At 47.2% G+C, this 17499-nt stretch overlaps 1 protein-coding gene across 1 annotated transcript; it reads left to right on the top strand.

The window, feature by feature from the left end:
• Positions 1-6041: 6041 nt before the first annotated feature.
• On the top strand, positions 6042-8826 carry AURKAIP1 (aurora kinase A interacting protein 1). Its single transcript, XM_056865449.1, has 3 exons — positions 6042-6106; positions 7410-7858; positions 8673-8826. The coding sequence occupies exons 1-3, from the start codon at positions 6055-6057 to the stop codon at positions 8781-8783; spliced, it is 612 nt and encodes a 203-aa protein (XP_056721427.1). The 5' UTR covers positions 6042-6054; the 3' UTR covers positions 8784-8826.
• The last annotated feature ends 8673 nt before the right edge of the window (positions 8827-17499 follow it).

Genomic DNA, 17499 nt, shown 5'->3' with positions numbered 1-17499 from the left:
TATCGCTTGGGATGTCTTCTTTGCGGCTCAGGAAAAGCCACTGTGGAACCATGTTTTGCAGGCAGTTGTTCTTCTGGGGGCCAGTTTACGTAGGGTTTCCAGGTCCCTCTTCACAATCAGTGAGAGGTTTTTGGGAGGGACTTCAATGCCATAGAGTCCAATTGCCAAAGAGGCCATTTTCTCCGGGTGAACTGATTTCTATCAGCTGGAGATCAGTTGTAATAGCAGGAGATCTTCTGCTATTACCTGGAGGTTGGCAACCCTAAGTTTACGTGAGACACCACTCCATTACCTTAACCTGGAAATATGGTTGCCAAGTACCCTCTTCGCCACCGGCAGGAGGTTTTGGGGGCAGAGCCTGAGGAGGATGGGATTTGGGGAGGGGAGGGACTTCGATGCCATAGAGTCCAATGGCCAAAGCGGCCATTTTCTCCAGGTGAACTGATCTCTATTGGATGGAGATCCGTTGTAATAGCAGGAGATCTCCAGCTAGTACCTAGAAGTTTAGTACAGGAGCGAGACATACAACATGTGCAAAGATACAAACTTTATATGCTACAAAATTACAAGAGAAACAATGTGTCTATACAAATACTAGACCAACAATAATGACAAACAATGTGGCTATATACACCACTATATACAAAATATGAAGTCCAATTGCATAAAAACAAATTTTGTATGAAATATAGGAAGGACTGATGAAGAGTGGCCTTTTGGAGCTCGAAACGATTGTCTCCTTATTTTGAAGTATCTTCTTGTCTTTGAATAGCTCTGCTTTGGAAGCCATCTACTGACCTAAAAGCCATAGAAAGATAAATGATGAGCTAATAATTCCTTTTTGATGCAATTGGACTTCATATTTTGTATATAGCCACCTTGTTTGTCATTATTGTTGGTCTAGTATTTGTATAGACACGTTGTTTCTCTTGTAATTTTGTAGCATAAAAAGTTTGTATCTTTGCACAATGTTGTATGTCTCACTCCTGTACTAAGTTCCTTATCCTTTGGTATTGGTGCAGTGGTGCCTTTTTTCCCCTCCAGTACCTAGAAGTTGGCAACCCTAGTAGCTGGTAATCCAGTAACTTGATACCCCCCTGTGTGTGAGTGTGTGTGTGTGTGTGTAAGGTGGGAGCCTTGAGAGAGCCCCATGATACATTTCAGAATTCCAGAACCGTGTTCCTCACTTTTCTTTTTGTTTCTTCTCTATGGGATGTTGACACCTTTCAATTTGTTCAATAAAGCTTTTTTTAAAAGTCTGCAGTTGGCAAATCCTTTCTTTGTCGCCCTGGTTGCTCACGTGCTTTCTCACACCGGGACTACCTGCATATGACCGAAGTAGGTTTGTACCAATTCTGACTGTCGTGGTTCCTCTCTTTTAAAGCTGCCACCACTGCATCCTGTGGCAGGGAGTTCCACAGGTTTGTTCTGTGCTTCACAAAGGAGTATGTTCTTCCTGCTGTCCTGGGCCTGCTGCTCCTCAAGTTCATCGGGTGCCCCGGAGTCCTTGTACGATGGGAGAGGGAGAAAGATCTCTCTGTCCACTTATTTCACCCCGTGCATAATTTTTAAACTTCTATCATTTCATCCCTTTAATCGTTGTTTTCTTCTAAACTGAAAAGCCCTAGACTCTACCCGTTCCTCGTGCAAAAGGTGCCCCAACACTCTAAGCATCTTGGTTTCCCTCTTCTGCCTGTTCCCAGCTCTGCAATTTCTTTTTTGAAGACCAGTGACCCTAGCTATACAGTGTTCTAAATGCATTGCATCATAAGCACATACAGGAGTTGGACAATACTGGTTGTTTTATTTTCAGTTCCTTTCCTAATAGTCCCTGCCATTTTCTCCAGATCAACTGATCTCTATTGGCTGGAGATCAGTTGTAATAGCAGGAGATCTCCAGCTAGTACCTGGAGGTTGGCAATCTGTTTTAAACTTATGGACCAGAGCTCATTTTCTCAGCCGCTGTCCTACATCACCCATCTTACATGGTAAGAATGTGTGTATAGAAGAAGAAATGGGACTCCCTAGCCCACAAAAGCTGGATCGGCACTAGCTTTCAATGAGCCTTCGGACCCCTGTTTTAGTGCAGCCGGCCTGGTGTAGTGGTTAAGAGTGGTGGTTTGGAGTGGGGGAATCTGATCCGGAGAACCGGATTTGATTCCCCACTCCTCCACATGAACGGCGAATGCTAATCTGGTGAACTGGATTTGTTTCCCCACTCCTCCACACGAAGCCAGCTGGGTGACCTTGGGCGAGTCACAGCTCTCTCAGCCCCACCCACTTCACAGGGTGTCTGTTGTGGGGAGGGGAAGGGAAGGTGATTGTAAGCCGGTTTGAGTCTCCCTTAAGTGGTAGAGAAAGTCGGTGTATAAAAAACCAATCCTTCTTCTTCTTCTTCTTCTTATTATTATTATTAGTAGTAGTAGTAGTAGTAGTCTAGCCAGGGGGAAAAAAAACCTTGATGACAATTCCACTTAAGAGTAGAACAATATGCCATTTATAGAAAAGGGCAAGAGTCCAGTAGCACCTTAAAGACTCACAAAAATATTTTCTGGTAGGGTATGAGCTTTCGTGAGCCACAGCTCACTTCTTCAGATACTTCTGAAGAAGTGAGCTGTGGCTCACAAAAGCTCATACCCTGCCAGAAAATATTTTTGTTAGCCTTTAAGGTGCTACTGGACTCTTGCCCTTTTCTACCACTGCAGACAGACTAACCCACTGTGAATTGCCATTTACGCATGGGAGGTTTTGCCTTGGATTTACCGCTCTCTAGATGCACATTTTCAATTTGCAGGATCTGAGCAGAGCTGTCAAAGACAGGACATTTTGGAGGACTTCCATTCATAGGGTCGCCATGAGTCGGAAGCGACTTGACGACATTTAACACACACACAGAGAGAGATACATTTTCCCCATCCAAATTATCAAAACTCAAAAATAAGCCCCTATGTAGAATTCTGAGAATTCAGATATGGGGGGGGGGAAATGGGGGGGGGAGGAGAGAGAGAGAGAGAGAGAGAGAGAGAGAGAGAGAGAGAGAAAGAAAGAAAGAAAGAAAAGAAAGAAAGAAAGAAAGAAAGAAAGAAAGAAAGAAAGAAAGAAAGAAAGAAAGAAAGTTCAGATATGGGGGGAATGGGAGGAGAGGAGAGAGAGAGAGGAGAGAGAGAGAGAGAGAGAGAGAGAGAGAAAGAAAGAAAGAAAGAAAGAAAGAAAGAAAGAAAGAAAGAAAGAAAGAAAGAAAGAAAGAAATTCAGATATGGGGGGGAATGGGGGAGAGAGAGAGAGAGAGAGAGAGAGAGAGAGAGAGAGAGAGAGAGAGAGAGAGAGAGAGAGAGAGAGAAAGAAAGAAAGAAAGAAAGAAAGAAAGAAAGAAAGAAAGAAAGAAAGAAAGAAAGAAAGAAAGAAAGAAAGAAAGAAAGAAAGAAAGAAAGAAAGAAAGAAAGAAATCCAAGGCAAAGCCTCCCCATGCATCAACAACCCAAGTTTGCGCTCACCCCTTCGGCTTTGTGGCCGTGCTATTCTACGAACTACCGCTAGAGGGAGGCAACGTCCACGGGTTGCAAAGCGCTCGGGCCCCTTCCGAGGCCGGAACCCTCCGACCGGACGTGCGTTTCCCGGACCGGGGGGGGATGATGAAACACGCGGACCGGAAGTTGCTGATTCCTCCAACAGCCCTGCGGGATGGTGAGTGTGCCAGAGGCGAATAAGGCCGGGGTTAGAAGCCAACCCCGTTTCCCCTCCCCCTGGGGGATGACAGCTTTGGTAGGGAACAGGCGCTTCCCTCCTCTGTTTGGGAAGAAGGAAAGAAAGCGTGGAGAGCGAGCGGGCTCTGGCAAGAAGGGCGAGCCGTCCATGCGTCGTCTGCTGTCATAGGCCCTGACCTGGATGGGGCCCAGGCTGGCCTGATCTCGTCAGACCTCAGAAGCTAAGCAGGGTCAGCCCTGGTTAGTATTTGGATGGGAGACCACCAAGGAAGCCCAGGGTTGCTGTGCAGAGGCAGCCAATGGCAAACCATGTCTGTTAGTCTTTACCTTGACCTGGATGGCCCAGGCTAGCCTGATCTCCTCAGATCTCAGAAGCTAAGCAGGGTCAGCCCTGGTTAGTATTATGGATGGGAGACCACCAAGGAAGACCAGGGTCGCTATGCAGAGGCAGCCAATGGCAAACCATGTCTGTTAGTCTTTACCCTGACCTGGATGGCCCAGGCTAGCCTGATCTCGTCAGATCTCAGAAGCTAAGCAGGGCCGGCCCTGGTTAGTATTTGGATGGGAGACCACCAAGGAGTACCAGGGTCGCTGTGCAGAGGAAGGCACTGGCAAACCACCTCTGTTCGTCTCTTGGCATGAAACCCCCCCAAAAAGGGGTCGCCATAAGTCGGCTGCGACTTGACGGCACTTTACGCACGCAGAATAGGAAAGGTGGCCGTGTTAGGGTAAGTATATCTTCACTACTTACCCGTAGTAGAAAAGAGCAAGAGTCCAGTAGCACCTTAAAGACTAACAAAAATATTTTCTGGCAGGGTATGAGCTTTCGTGAGCCACGGCTCACGAAAGCTCATACCCTGCCAGAAAATATTTTTGTTAGTCTTTAAGGTGCTACTGGACTCTTGCTCTTTTCTACTACTGCAGACAGACTAACACGGCGACCCACTATGAATTATCTACTTACCCGTGTTAGGGTAAATAGTGAAGATATAAACTTCAGATATATTTGGCAACCTTCGAGGAACCATTAGTAAACATGAGCACTTACCTTATTGAGGATTATTCACAGTGGGTCACCGTGTTAAGTCTGTCTGCAGTAGTAGAAAAGGGCAAGAGTCCAGTAGCACCTTAAAGACTAACAAAAATATTTTCTGGCAGGGTATGAGCTTTCACATAGATTCACATTCTAGCTGTATCTGAAAAAGTGAGCTGTGGCTCACGAAATCTCATACCCTGCCAGAAAATATTTTTGTTAGTCTTTAAGGTGCTACTGGACTCTTGCCCTTTTCTACTTATTGAGGATTGTTGACTTTTTCTTCTCACCTGGATGGCCCAGGCTAGCCTGATCTCGTCAGATCTCAGAAGCTAAGCAGGGCCAGCCCTGGTTAGTATTTGGATGGGAGGCCACCAAGGAAGTTCAGGGTTGCTGTGCAGAGGAAGGCAATGGCAGACCACCTCTGTTTGTCTCTTGCCATGAAAACCCCATAAGGGGTTGCCATAAGTCGGCTGCGACTTGACAGCACTTTACACACACAGAATAAGAAAGGTAGCCGTGTTAGGGTAAATAGTGAAGATATAAACTTCACAGTGGGTAGCCGTGTTAGTCTGTCTGCAGCAGTAGAAAAGGGCAAGAGTCCAGTAGCACCTTAAAGACTAACAAAAATATTTCCTGGTAGGGTATGAGCTTTCGTGAGCCACAGCTCTATCCGGGAGGACCTTTCAAGGTGCCAGTTCTATGGGACTTAAGGCAGGGTCACTTTTAAAACGGATGTGTTTTTTTGAGCGCTGCCCAGTAATCTGAGAGCCAGCGTGGCAGGGTGGTTAAGAGCGGCAAACTCTAATCTAGTGAACCGGGTTTGATTTCCCCACTCCTCCACATGAAGCCTGCTGAGTGACCTTGGGCCAGGCACAGTTCTCTCCAAACTCTCAGCCCCACCTATCTCACAAGGTGTCTGTTGTGGGAAGGGAAGGTGATTGTAAGCCGCTTTGAGACTCCTTAAAGGTAGAGAAAAGCAGGGTATAAAAACCAACTCTTCTTCTACTACTACTTTTAGTAAAGTTGTGTTTGGGGTGCGGATAGAGTGACTATGAAATTCTTTGAAGATTGGAATGGGTGTCCCAAAAGGATTTACAGTAAGACAAATGTTTTGAGGCTGGCTCTAAAGCATAAGGACTTTATGTGGGACAGTGCCTGGAATTGATTTCACAGGTGAGTGTGGCTTAGTTTAAACAAGTGATAGGATTCACACTGCTGCATGTTACTAAATCAATGTGTTTGGAGGTTGCTCGTTGCTGAGATATTTAAGGATCCTTTTGATCGATCTTCTGCTTTCTGGCAGATTAATCCAATATGCTGCTATCACGGCTGACCTCACAGGTAGCAAGAGCATCACGGTTTACAGGTAAGCACGGGTGTTTGGGTAGCTGAAAGCAAGGTATAATCTCTTTCGCAGGAGGTGTAACAATTCAGCAGACCTTCTGCTGAAAATAGTAAAGTCACGGTTTTGCTCATGGGGCATTGGAACACTTAGCTTTCTCCTTTTGTTGTTAACTGAGATATGTTGGCTGCCTTTCTATCTTTTTATGTTGAATGCTAGATTCACCAAGAATCAAACTAGGAGCTGACAATGTAAAGAGATGCAGGCTGGATTTTCATTATGTTGGATCAGTGGCAAATGTAGCCTGTACCCCAGTGTCCTGAATTTGTTGCCTATCAGTTTCATTAGGTGCCCCAAATTCTGGTATCAAGTGCGGGGGTGGAATTCTCTTTCTCCCCCTTCTGCACAACTGTAGAAACCTCTATCATCATACCCTCCTAGTTAGTTGTTTTTTCTCATCAAAAAATCCTCCCACTCCCCTTTAATTGATTTGGTCTGACAGTAAAGGTAGAAGAGAAAGGACCACTGAAAACTTTGCAGCCCTCCTAACTTTGAGAGTGAACACAAGAAGCTGCATTATACTTAATCAGACCCTTGGTCCATCAAAGTGAGTTTTGTCTACTCAGACCGGCAAGCTGGAACGTGTCCAGAGGAGGGCAACAAAGATGGTGAGGGGTCTGGAGACCAAGTCCTTTGAGGAAAAGTTGAAGGAGCTGGGTATGTTTAGCCTGAAGAGGAAAAGACTGAGAGGTGATATGATAACCATCTTCAAGTACTTGAAGGGCTGTCATATAGAGGAGGATGCTGAGTTGTTTTCTGTTGCCCCAGAAGGTCGGACCAGAACCAACGGGTTGAAATTAAATCAAAAGAGTTTCCATCTAGACATTAGGGAGCATTTTCTAACAGAGCGGTTCCTCAGTGGAACAGGCTTCCTCGGGAGGTGGTGAGCTCTCCTTCCCTGGAGGTTTTTAAGCAGAGGCTAGATGGCCATCTGTCAGCAATGCTGATTCTATGACCTTAGGCAGTTCATGAGAGGGAGGGCATCTTCTGGGCATGGAGTAGGGGGGTCACTGGGTGTGTGTGGAGGAGGTAGTTGTGAATTTCCTGCATTGTGCAGGGGGTTGGACTAGATGACCCTGGTGGTACCTTCCAACTCTATAATTCTATGACTTTATAACATCAAATGTACTGCATTTTATTCAATCTCTCACTCTCATGGTATAAGTGCTTTAAGCTTACACAATGAAACTAAGCATAATAAAACTGAGCTGACCGCTGCCTTGTGTCCCTCTGTGGATATACTGATTCAATTCTCTCGGACCTCCAGGTCAGTTATTGTCAAGGTCAGCCACTTCGCTACTGAATCCCGGCGCTCCTTCTGCGCCTTACAGCACACACCCTTCTAGCAAAAATGGAGCACAGCCCCAGCAAAGGTACACACTGGACCCCGAACTGGAAGAGATACTGGTGCCCCGGAAAATGTCCATCTCCCCCCTGGAGAGCTGGCTGACGGTCCAGTATTCCCTCCCTAAAGAAGGAGTCCTCGTCAGCATTCACGAGAGGCTGCAGTATGAACCCACACAGCGGTTTGACCTGCCTCCAGGCCCCCGAGACCCGGAGGAGGAAGGAAGCGAACCGGCCAGAAATAATTTGGAGTGCAAGAACGTGCTGAAGATCCGGAGGAGGAAAATGAACCGGCACAAGTACAAGAAGCTGAGGAAACGTCGGAGGTTTGTGAGGAAGAAGATCCTCGAAGGCCGGCGGAGGAGGAAACAGGTGAGCGAGGAGGGCCCGGTGGGGATGCCTGCCACCAGGCGGAATACGTGATTGGAGGTTTTCCAGTCTCAGGTCCCGTTCGAGCGAGAGGGATCCAAAAGCCACAGAAGCAGAATTTCTTTATTTGGGCCAGTAAGAAAGATGCAGCCTGATTTGCCAGTGGGGTGTGAGCTCTCCTGGGGAGGAACTAGCATATTGCCTAAGAACGTAAGAAAAGCCCTGCTGGATCAGACCAAGTTCCATCAAGTCCAGCAGTCTGTTCACACAGTGGCCAACCAGGTGCCTCTAGGAAGCCCACAAACAAGACGACTGCAGCAGCACCATCCTGCCTGTGTTTCACAGCACCTAAGATAATAGGCATACTCCTCTGATACTAGGAGTATAGATATATACCATGACTAGTATCCATTTGGACTAGTAGCTATGGATAGCCCCATCCTCCATAAGGAAAGCCCTGCTGGATCAGACCAAAGCCCATGAAGTCCAGCAGTCTGTTCACACAGTGCCCAACCAGGTGCCTCTAGGAAGCCCACAAACAAGACGACTGCAGCAGCATTGCCCTGCCTGTGTTCCACAGCACCTAATATAATAGGCATGCTCCTCTGATCCTGGAGAGAACAGGTATGCATCATGACTAGTATCCATTTTGACTAGTAGCCATGAATAGCCCTCTCCTCCATGAACATGTGCACTCCCCTCTTCAAGCCTTCCAAGTTGGCAGCCATCACCACAACCTGGGGCAGGGAGTTCCACAATTGAACGGCATTGTGTGAAGAAAAAATATTGTAACCCCCCTTTTTCTTTTCTCTTACAGAGAAGGTTTGAAAAGGATCTGGAGCGAATCTGGAGGAGAGCTGGCTTGAAGAAGCCTCCAGAGGGTTGGGTAACGCCCAAGATATATATCAAGAATGTGAAATCTGATTGATGCAGCTTTGAATGGGGTTTTGCCATTTAATTAAAAGGTTATTTTAAACAACATGCAACAGCCTCTGCTTTTTCTTTAAACTATAATACTTCAAGCAGCCTGTATTGACCAGGTTAGCCCGAGCTTGCTAGTGGAGTGATGAGATTGGGAACTACAAGGTGAGAGGGGCCGTGGCTCAGTGGTAGAGCCTCTGCTTGGCATGCAGAAGGTCCCAGGTTCAATCCCCGGCATCTCCAGTCAAGGGGACTAGGGGAGTAGGTGACATGAAAGACCTCTGCCTGAGATCCTGGAGAGCCGCTGCCGGTCTGAGTAGACAATACTGACTTTGATGGACCGAGGGTCTGATTCAGTATAAGGCAGCTTCCTGTGTTCATGTGTTGAAGGTACTGCTCTATTGGGGTGGCACCAGGTGGCATCAGCTGGCAGGGGACACAAAGAAACATGCTGTGCAGGCCACTCTAATGGAGAGCATTGTAGTTCCGCACACTTGGCCTAACCTACCTCACAGGGTTGTTGTGGGGATATAATGGAGGAGGAGAATGATGTAACCAGTTCTGAGTCCCTGTCGGAGAGAAAGGTGGGGTATAAATGAAGTAAATAAAGACATAAATAACCCCCTCCCCCCAGATTCGCACCACTGCTCTGTTCCTCTATCCTGCAGAGAAATATTTGGGAAACAGCAGAGGGAGCCGTCGGGCAAGGAATTTGCAATCAAATGTTCCAGAGGTTATTGAGATTCAGCCAAGTTTTAGGACCGGCCTCGCTGCAGAAAAGCAGAGTAGCAAACTGGGACATGACCGAGCAACTGCAGGCCTTGCGCTCGGGACATGATCCCTGGGCTGGAGAGGGCTTTTCATTGGCCAGATTTGAGTCCAGTAGAACCTTAAGAGCAGCAAGATCCAGTAGCCCCTTAGAGAGCGACAAGCTCTCCTGCTGTGGATCAGTCAGAACCTGGTGGGAAAATTTTAGAAGAAGAGTTGGTTTTTATATGCCGAATTTCTCTACCACTTAAGGCAGAATCAAACCGGCTTACAATCACCTTCCCTTCCCCTCCCCATAACAGACACCCGGTGAGGGAGATGGGGCTGAGAGAGCGTGACTAGCCCAAGGTCACCCAGCTGGCTTCGTGTGGAGGAGTGGGGAAACAAATCCAGTTCCCCAGAGAAGCCTCCCCCGCCCATGTGGAGGAGTGGGGAGTCAAACCCGGTTCTCCAGATCAGAGTCTCCCGCTCCAGTCACCTGGTGAGGTAGGTGGGGCTGAGAGAGCTCTAAGAGAGCTGTGACTAGCCCGTGGTCACCCAGCTGGCTTCATGTGGAGGAGTAGGGAATCAAATCCAGTTCTCCAGATCAGAGTACACCGCTCTAAACTACCTCTCTTAACCACGACACCACGCTGGCTGTCCCTCTAGCCTGAACTGGTACACTCCCATTCTGCTGTCTTGACACTCTGCCACCTCATGAAGGCAAATAGGCCTTTCCCACTGGTTGCACCTGGCATCTGGTTCTCTGAGATAGACGGCCTCTGTCCATGGAGGCTCCACTTAATGGCCCTGAGTGCTTCCCCCCCCCTTAAAAAAAAACTGTTCCTGCATTATGATTCCAAGAAATGACTCCTCACGGCTTGTAAAATGTAGAACTGGTGGTCCAGCAATTGTACAAAAGGGGGAACTTGGAAACCTCAACTAAGCTTTTGCAGATGGACAAGGCCTCGAGCCAGCAGACTTAGCTGAGTAAAGAGGAACAGTCATCCGCGAAGCGGGTGTTGAGGGGGACGGACAGGCTAGCTAAACTATCTCACTAATCCAGGGTGCAGATGTGGTTTCGGGGCCTCTCGCCTCCAGCGGATGAATTTCTGGAGTATATCTGAGTCAAATCTGTTTCCTTTCCGGTCTACGTGATTTCATCCCAGTGTGGCCGCAAGATGTGCCAGCCGAGCTCCCCTGGCAGCACCCCTGGAGTGAGTCTGTGTCTCGGCAAATGAGCGACATGTGAAGCTGCCTCCTGCTGAGTCAAGCGATTGGTCTATCAAGCTCAGTATTGCCTACTCTGACAGGCAGCAGCTCTCCAGGGTCATGGGTCGAGGCCTTTCACTCTGGAAGGCAGCTTTATGAGGAGGGGCTGTGACTCCAGTGGACAAGCAGCTGTTTTGCGTGCAGGTTGAAAGTTCAGTCCCCAGCGTCTCTGAGTTATTGCATCTTAGGCAGCAAGAAAGGGCCCTTCTTTGAGAAGAAGAGTTGGTTTTTTATATGCCGACTTTCTCTACCACTTAAGGGAGACTCAAACCGGCTTACAATCACCTTCCCTTCCCCTCCCCACACCCTGTGAGGTAGGTGGGGCTGAGAGTGTGACTAGCCCAAGGTCACCCAGCTGGCTTCGTGTGCAGGAGTGGGAATCAAATCTGGTTCTCCAGATCATACTCCATTGTTCCAAACCACCACTCTTAACCACTACACCATGCTGGTTCCCTTTGCTGGTATTTTTGGAGAGGTGGCTGCTTGGTTGTTCCTTTGTATTGCCTGACGCCCCTCTGTATGCTCACCAGTTCTCACACTTGCATACCTCCTGTTTCCTGTCACTTTCAAGCTCAACTCCACCCTGCCCTCAAACTGGATAAAACGGGCGCATTTAAGCTGGGGTCCCACATTATAATCTTATGCAGTGATTTCAAACAATCGCCTCTGAATTTTCTACCTTTCTCCTTGCTATTTTTGGTCCTTCATTTAGCTTAGCATCTTAATTTCTTCACACAACGCATAGTTAAATTGTGAAACTCCCTGCCCCAGGATGTGGTGATGGCTGCAAACTTGGAAGGCTTGAAGAGGGGAGTGGACATGTTCATGAAGGAGAGGAGTATTCCTGGCTACTAGTTAAAGTGGATACTAGTCATGATGCATACCTATTCTCTCCAGGATCAGAGGACCACGCCTATTATTTTGGGTGCGGTGGAACACAGGCAGGATGGTGCTGCTGCAGTCGTCTTGCTTGTGGGCTTCCTGGAGGCACCTGGTTGGCCACTGTGTGAACAGACCGCTGGACTTGATAGGCCTTGGTCTAATTCAGCAGAGCCTTTCTTATGTTCTTATACCCAGATCTTGAAAAACAAACCCGGGCCAATCTCTGTTTCTAAATTTGGTGCAGGGCTTATTTTGCCTGCTGAAACATGGGAGTCCAACGTTATATTTTTGGGTTCTTTATAAAGCAGGGTGGTTTGGAACTCCCAGGCACGTGTTAAAACCATTCTTGGGAGGCGGCATGGCGGCATGCACCGTAATGGGGAGAAAAGGTATTTAACGCTTTGGTTATTTTCTGCCATTCTGTATCTTTAGAATGCCGTGGGGTTGTAATTATGGCCAGGTTTGGCAGGTGGGGAGCAATTATGGGAAGGGATGAATGCTCTCCTTCAAAGGGCAGCAACACCCCAGCATGGCCCTCGTGGGGAGAGGGCGGGGATGCCACGGTTCCAAGTGTGAGGGCCTTGGGTTACAAATGGCCTCTTTCCATCACAACCACACTGCTCTGGGAGAATCTCAGTTGGCAGCCGCTTCAGAGAACCGTAACCGTTTATAGAATCCTAGAGTTGGAAGGGACCACCAGGGACATCTAGTCCAACCCCCTGCACAATTCAGGATATTCACAACTACCTCCCCCCACACAACCCCAGCGACCCCCTACTCCATGCCCAGAAGATGGCCAAGATGCCCTCCCTCTCATGGAATGCCCAAGGTCACAGAATCAGCATTGCTGACAGATGGCCATCTAGCCTCTGCTTAAAAACCTCTAGGGAAGGAGAGCTCACCACCTCCCAAGGAAGCCTGTTCCACTGAAGAACTGCTCTAACTGTGAGAAATCTCTTCCTAATGTTTAGACAGAAACTCTTTTGATTTAATTTCAACCCGTTGGTTCTGGTCTGATCTTCTGGGGCAACAGAAAACTACTCACCACCATCCTTTAGAAACAGGCACATTTGGGGCAGGGCTTCACTAGTGAGAGCCCCCCAGAGTATTCATCCTGCTGACTCATGTAAGCAACCCATGCTTTTTTTAAAAAAAGTCACTGTCTAACTGTGTGGCCTATAACTAAATAAAAACCCCATGACACTTAAGGTCCATATTTTTCAACAGATACACTCCAGTGGAGATTTATATGCCCTGACCTGGATGGTCCAGGCTAGAAGAAGCAAAAGAACTGGTTTTTATATGCTGATTTTCTCTAAGGAGAATCAAACCGGTTTACAATCCCCTTCCTCTCACAACAATAGACACCCTGTGAGGCAGGCCCCCCCGATAGAGTTCAGAGAATGGTGACTAGCCCAAGATCACCCAGCTGGCTTCATGTGGAGGAGTGGGGAAACCAACCCAGTTCACCAGATTAGAGTCCGCCTCTCACGTGGAGGAGTGAGGAATCAAACTCGGTTCTCGAAGTTAGAGTGTGTCAAATCTTAACAAGAATATGCCAACAAATATGGAAAACAAAATGATGGCTCCCAGACTGGATACTGTCCATTTACATTCCCATTCTAAAAAAAAAGGAGACGCCAAAGTCTGCAGCAACTATCGGACCATCGCATTAATTTCTCGAGTGAGTAAACTGATGCTCAAAATCTTACAACAAATACTGTTACCATATATGGAACAATAAATGTCTGATATTCAGGCTGGAATTGACAATACTGAGCTAGATACACCAATGGTCTGTTTCTTTGAAAGGCTGCTGTATATGTTTCCTGCTATGACAGCCAGCGTGGTGTAGTGGTTTGGAGCAGTGGACTCTGATCTGGAGAACCGGGTTTGATTCCCCGCTCTTCCACATCAGCAGCGGAGGCTAATCTGGTGAACTGGATTTGTTTCCCCACTCCTACGCATGAAGCCAGCTGGGTGACCTTGGACTAGTCACAGCTCTCTTAGAGCTCTCTCAGCTCCACCTACCTCACAGGGTGTCGTCATCATCATCATCATTACCTTTATTAGGCATTTATACAGGGTGTCTGTTGTGGGGAGGGGAAGGGAGGGTACTTGTAAGCCAGTTTGATTCTTCCTTAAGTGGTAGAGAAAGTAGGCATATAAAAACCAACTCTTCTTCTATGAAACAAACGATATTATTTGGCATTATTTCAGGGGTGCATATTCCTTTCAGACCCCCTTCTGTGTCAACCCAAAGCTCTCCGTTTTTCTCCCCTGACCTTTTCGGGGAGTACTGTCTGCCAGTTTAAAGCAATGAGCAACGGTGCTTGGAATGTCCCTTCCTGGACTTTTGGCCTGAATTTTGGAGCCCAAGTCGAGTGAATAAGGGTGTGTGAAGTTGATTCAGCCTCTCTGTTATTTCCTCCCAATTCTCTGCACTGTCTGTGATCCGTTCGGTTCAAAGGCAGAAGGGAGAATTAGATGGGAATGCAGCTTTTCACCCCACAGAATTTGGGAATGTTACCTTTTCCTGCTTGGAAAGGTTCTTTGGCAACATTGACCACGGTCTCCTTTTATTGTTAAAATAACTGATTTACAGGACAATACTCCTGTAATTTTCTAACAGTTAAAGCGGTTTCTCAGTGGAACAGGCTTCCTTGGGAGGTGGTAAGTGCTCCTTCCCTGGAGGTTTTTAAGCAGAGGCTAGATGGCCATCTGTCAGCAAGGCTGATTCTATGACCTTAGGCAGTTCATGAGAGGGAGGGCATCTTGGCCATCTTCTGGGCATGGAGTAGGGGTCACTGGGGGTGCGTGGGGGGAGGTAGTTGTGAATTTCCTGCATTGTGCAGGGGGTTGGACTAGACGACCCTGGTGGTCCCTTCCAACTCTATGACTCTACCATTCTCCCAGTGGGGAAGGTCAACTGGTAGAGACAGATACCGTTGATTACATGGAAGGAAATCTTGCTCAGCAATAGAGCTGCTATAGTGTAGTAGCTAGGGTTGCCATCCTCCAGGTGGAGGCTGGAGATCTCCTGGAATTGCAACGGATAGCCAGACTACAGAGATCATTGGAGGAAATGGCTGCTTTGGAGGGTGGAATATATGGCATTGTACCGCCCTGAGGTCTCCTCCCTCCCCAAACCCTGCCCTTCTAAGGCTCCACTCCCAGATCTCCAGGAATTTCCCAACCCTGAGCTGGCAACCTTAAACTGAGCAGTGCATCGGGGTCCTGGGTTCGAATCTTTCCTCTGCTCTAAACTCTCTGGGCAGCCAAGAGGCAGGGACTTCTGTGGGCGAGATTTCCTCTTGCTTGGGGGGAGGGTGAAGTGTTGTTCAAGGAGGCGTGCTTTCTTGATTTGGGGCGTGGCTTCCTCCACCAGTGGGTGGAGCCAGCATCCTTCTCAACATATAGCCCAGTGTTAAACTGCAGTTCCTTAGGTTCAGGTGGGAGAAAAATCTGGTAGAATAACAAAACCTCCATCACTTTCTCTCTCAATTTTCTGTTTAAAAATACTTACCAAACAGGCATTTTCCTTTGTACCATTTCTGTTTTGCAAAAGAAGGAAACAATTTCCTAAACTCGTGTCTGGATATGCGTTTTACTCTTGGAGAGGTTGGATTAAAAAAAAAAATGTTTTCCCTGAGCAACTCTACTGTTTTTCTAACTGGTTCCTATTAATGGTTTTGTGATGAATTCCAAGAATTCAAGTTGGAACGCAGGCCAGAAGGGAAACGCTACAAGGTTTTTTGTGTGTGTGAGAATCTGGTCCCATCCTATGATATAAAAATGACTGCGATAAGCCCCAAAATGGAGAGAGGGCTTCGCTTCTGGACTGGTAGCTTGTGTGGGACATTGGGTGCTAGTTAATGGGCCAGCGTGGTGTAGTGGTTAAGAGCGGTGGTTTGGAGCGGTGGACTCTGATCTGCACAACCACATTCGATTCCCCACTCCTCCACATGAGCGGTGGAGTCTGATCTGGAGAACCGGGTTCGATTCCCCACTCCTCCACATGAGAGGCGCAGGCTAATCTGGTGAACCCGGTTGGTTTCCCCGTTACTACACGTGAAGCCAGCTGGGTAACCTTGGGCTAGTCACAACTCTCTTAGAGCTCTCTCAGCCCCACCTCCCTCACAGGGCGTCTGTTGTGGGGAGGGGAAGGGAAGGTGATTGGAAGCCAATTCAGATCTTTGTGTTGATTACGCATGCATGAGCGTCAGAGGTCGCCTCGCTGTCCCCCTGCCTTTCCCCGCATTTTCAGAGACCTGTTTTCTCTTGAGTTTGAAAACGTGGGCAAAATGCCGGGGGTGGGGGGGATGCAGAGGGAACGCGGGGGAACGCAGCGAGGCGAAGGCCCGAAGTCCTCGGAGGGGTGCCGGCGAGCCCCCTCCCTGAGGCTCTCTTTTTTATATATATAATTTTTTATTAATTTTTATAACATAACACAAAAAACAAAAACAAACAGATACAGTAAAAAAAACATAAAAAATACAAAAGTGTATCTATATATACTTATTCATACATTCGTGGTTACAAAATTATGAAAACCAAAAAGATACCCCTTCGACCCTCCACCCACCTTAAAAAAGTGACCCATCACCCGACTTCCGAAGAAGTGTTTTAACAGTTTTAAAAAATCTATTAACAGTAAAATATAAAAATATTAAAACTATGGTAGTTTCTATAACTCACTAATTAAAGTAGTAAAATCCATTTTTGCCAGCTTATCCCAATATATGTGGCGGCCTTTGCCCAAGTTTTTTTTTATATTCTTCCATATCTTTTTCCTTGTTGGATTCGGTTAGTTGGGCCATCCTCATATACATCCATAATTTCTCTTTCCAGTCCCAAATTGGAGGTTTATTCACTTGCTTCCAAACTTTAGCTATTGCAATTCTTGCAGCAGCAAAACTATATTGACAAATAACCCCTGAGGCTCTCCTGTGAAGGCTAACCGGGGCTTCGTCTGCCCACGATAATTTAGAACACAGAAAGCACTTTGTAACACCGGGTCTATCAAAGCTGCGACGGCTGGTGAGCTCATGGGAATAATGGCAGGCTGTGTCCCGCGACCCTGTAATTGTGGCCACGCTTCGAGTTCTGTGTTCGTCTCCAGGTCTCTCCTTTTGTGGACTGACTCCAGCCCCGTCGGCCAGATTCATCTTAGATGCGGGCCGATGGTTTCTCAGGCTAGCCACCGCTCCTGGGGGAGAAATTCTGGTGCAGGCTCTTCCCATCTCAAAAGGACTGGAAGTAAGGTTGCCAATCTCCAGGTACTGAGATAAGATTGCACAGGTACTAAAGTAGTCAGGCTGAGAAAATAATAGTACAAGGCTCTCAACATACTTGCAAAAACATGTATTAACAAGTACAATGGTGAAAGTGCTGACGCGTGTCAAAGGAAACTTAACGAATTCTATGAACAGACACAATACAAAAAAAGTAGCCAAAGCTACTCAAATGACAACGAACATATGTACACACACATAAGCCAACTATAATAAATAAAGCTCAATTCATATATCTTGATATCTGGTCACAAAGACTCTGATTCAGTTCATTAGTCTTAGTTCATTAATCTCCAGGTACTACCTAAAGATCTCCTGCTATTCCAACTGATCTCCAGCTGATAGAGATCAGTTCACCTGGAGAAAATGGCCACCTTTGACAATCGGCTGGGGATCAGTTGTAATAGCAAGAACAGTTGGTTTTTATATGCCGACTTTCTCTACCACTTAAGGGAAGAATCAAACCGGCTTACAATCGCCTTCCCTTCCCACAACAGACGCCCTGTGAGGTAGGTGGGGCTGAGAGAG

Source organism: Euleptes europaea, chromosome 19, assembly GCF_029931775.1.
Source record: "Euleptes europaea isolate rEulEur1 chromosome 19, rEulEur1.hap1, whole genome shotgun sequence".
In the NCBI taxonomy this organism is placed as follows: domain Eukaryota; kingdom Metazoa; phylum Chordata; class Lepidosauria; order Squamata; family Sphaerodactylidae; genus Euleptes; species Euleptes europaea.
Note: the sequence above shows the minus strand (reverse complement) of the source record. Positions and strands in the feature narration are given on the sequence as shown.

What these genes read in the sequence shown, in the direction of transcription:
- AURKAIP1 (XM_056865449.1), top strand. Translation starts at nt 6,055, where the DNA reads ATGCTGCTATCACGGCTGACCTCACAGGTAGCAAGAGCATCACGGTTT. An exon ending in AAGAGCATCACGGTTTACAG is followed by an intron (nt 6,107 to 7,409) that starts GTAAGCACGGGT and finishes TCGGACCTCCAG; the next exon opens with GTCAGTTATTGTCAAGGTCA. An exon ending in GCCGGCGGAGGAGGAAACAG is followed by an intron (nt 7,859 to 8,672) that starts GTGAGCGAGGAG and finishes TTTCTCTTACAG; the next exon opens with AGAAGGTTTGAAAAGGATCT.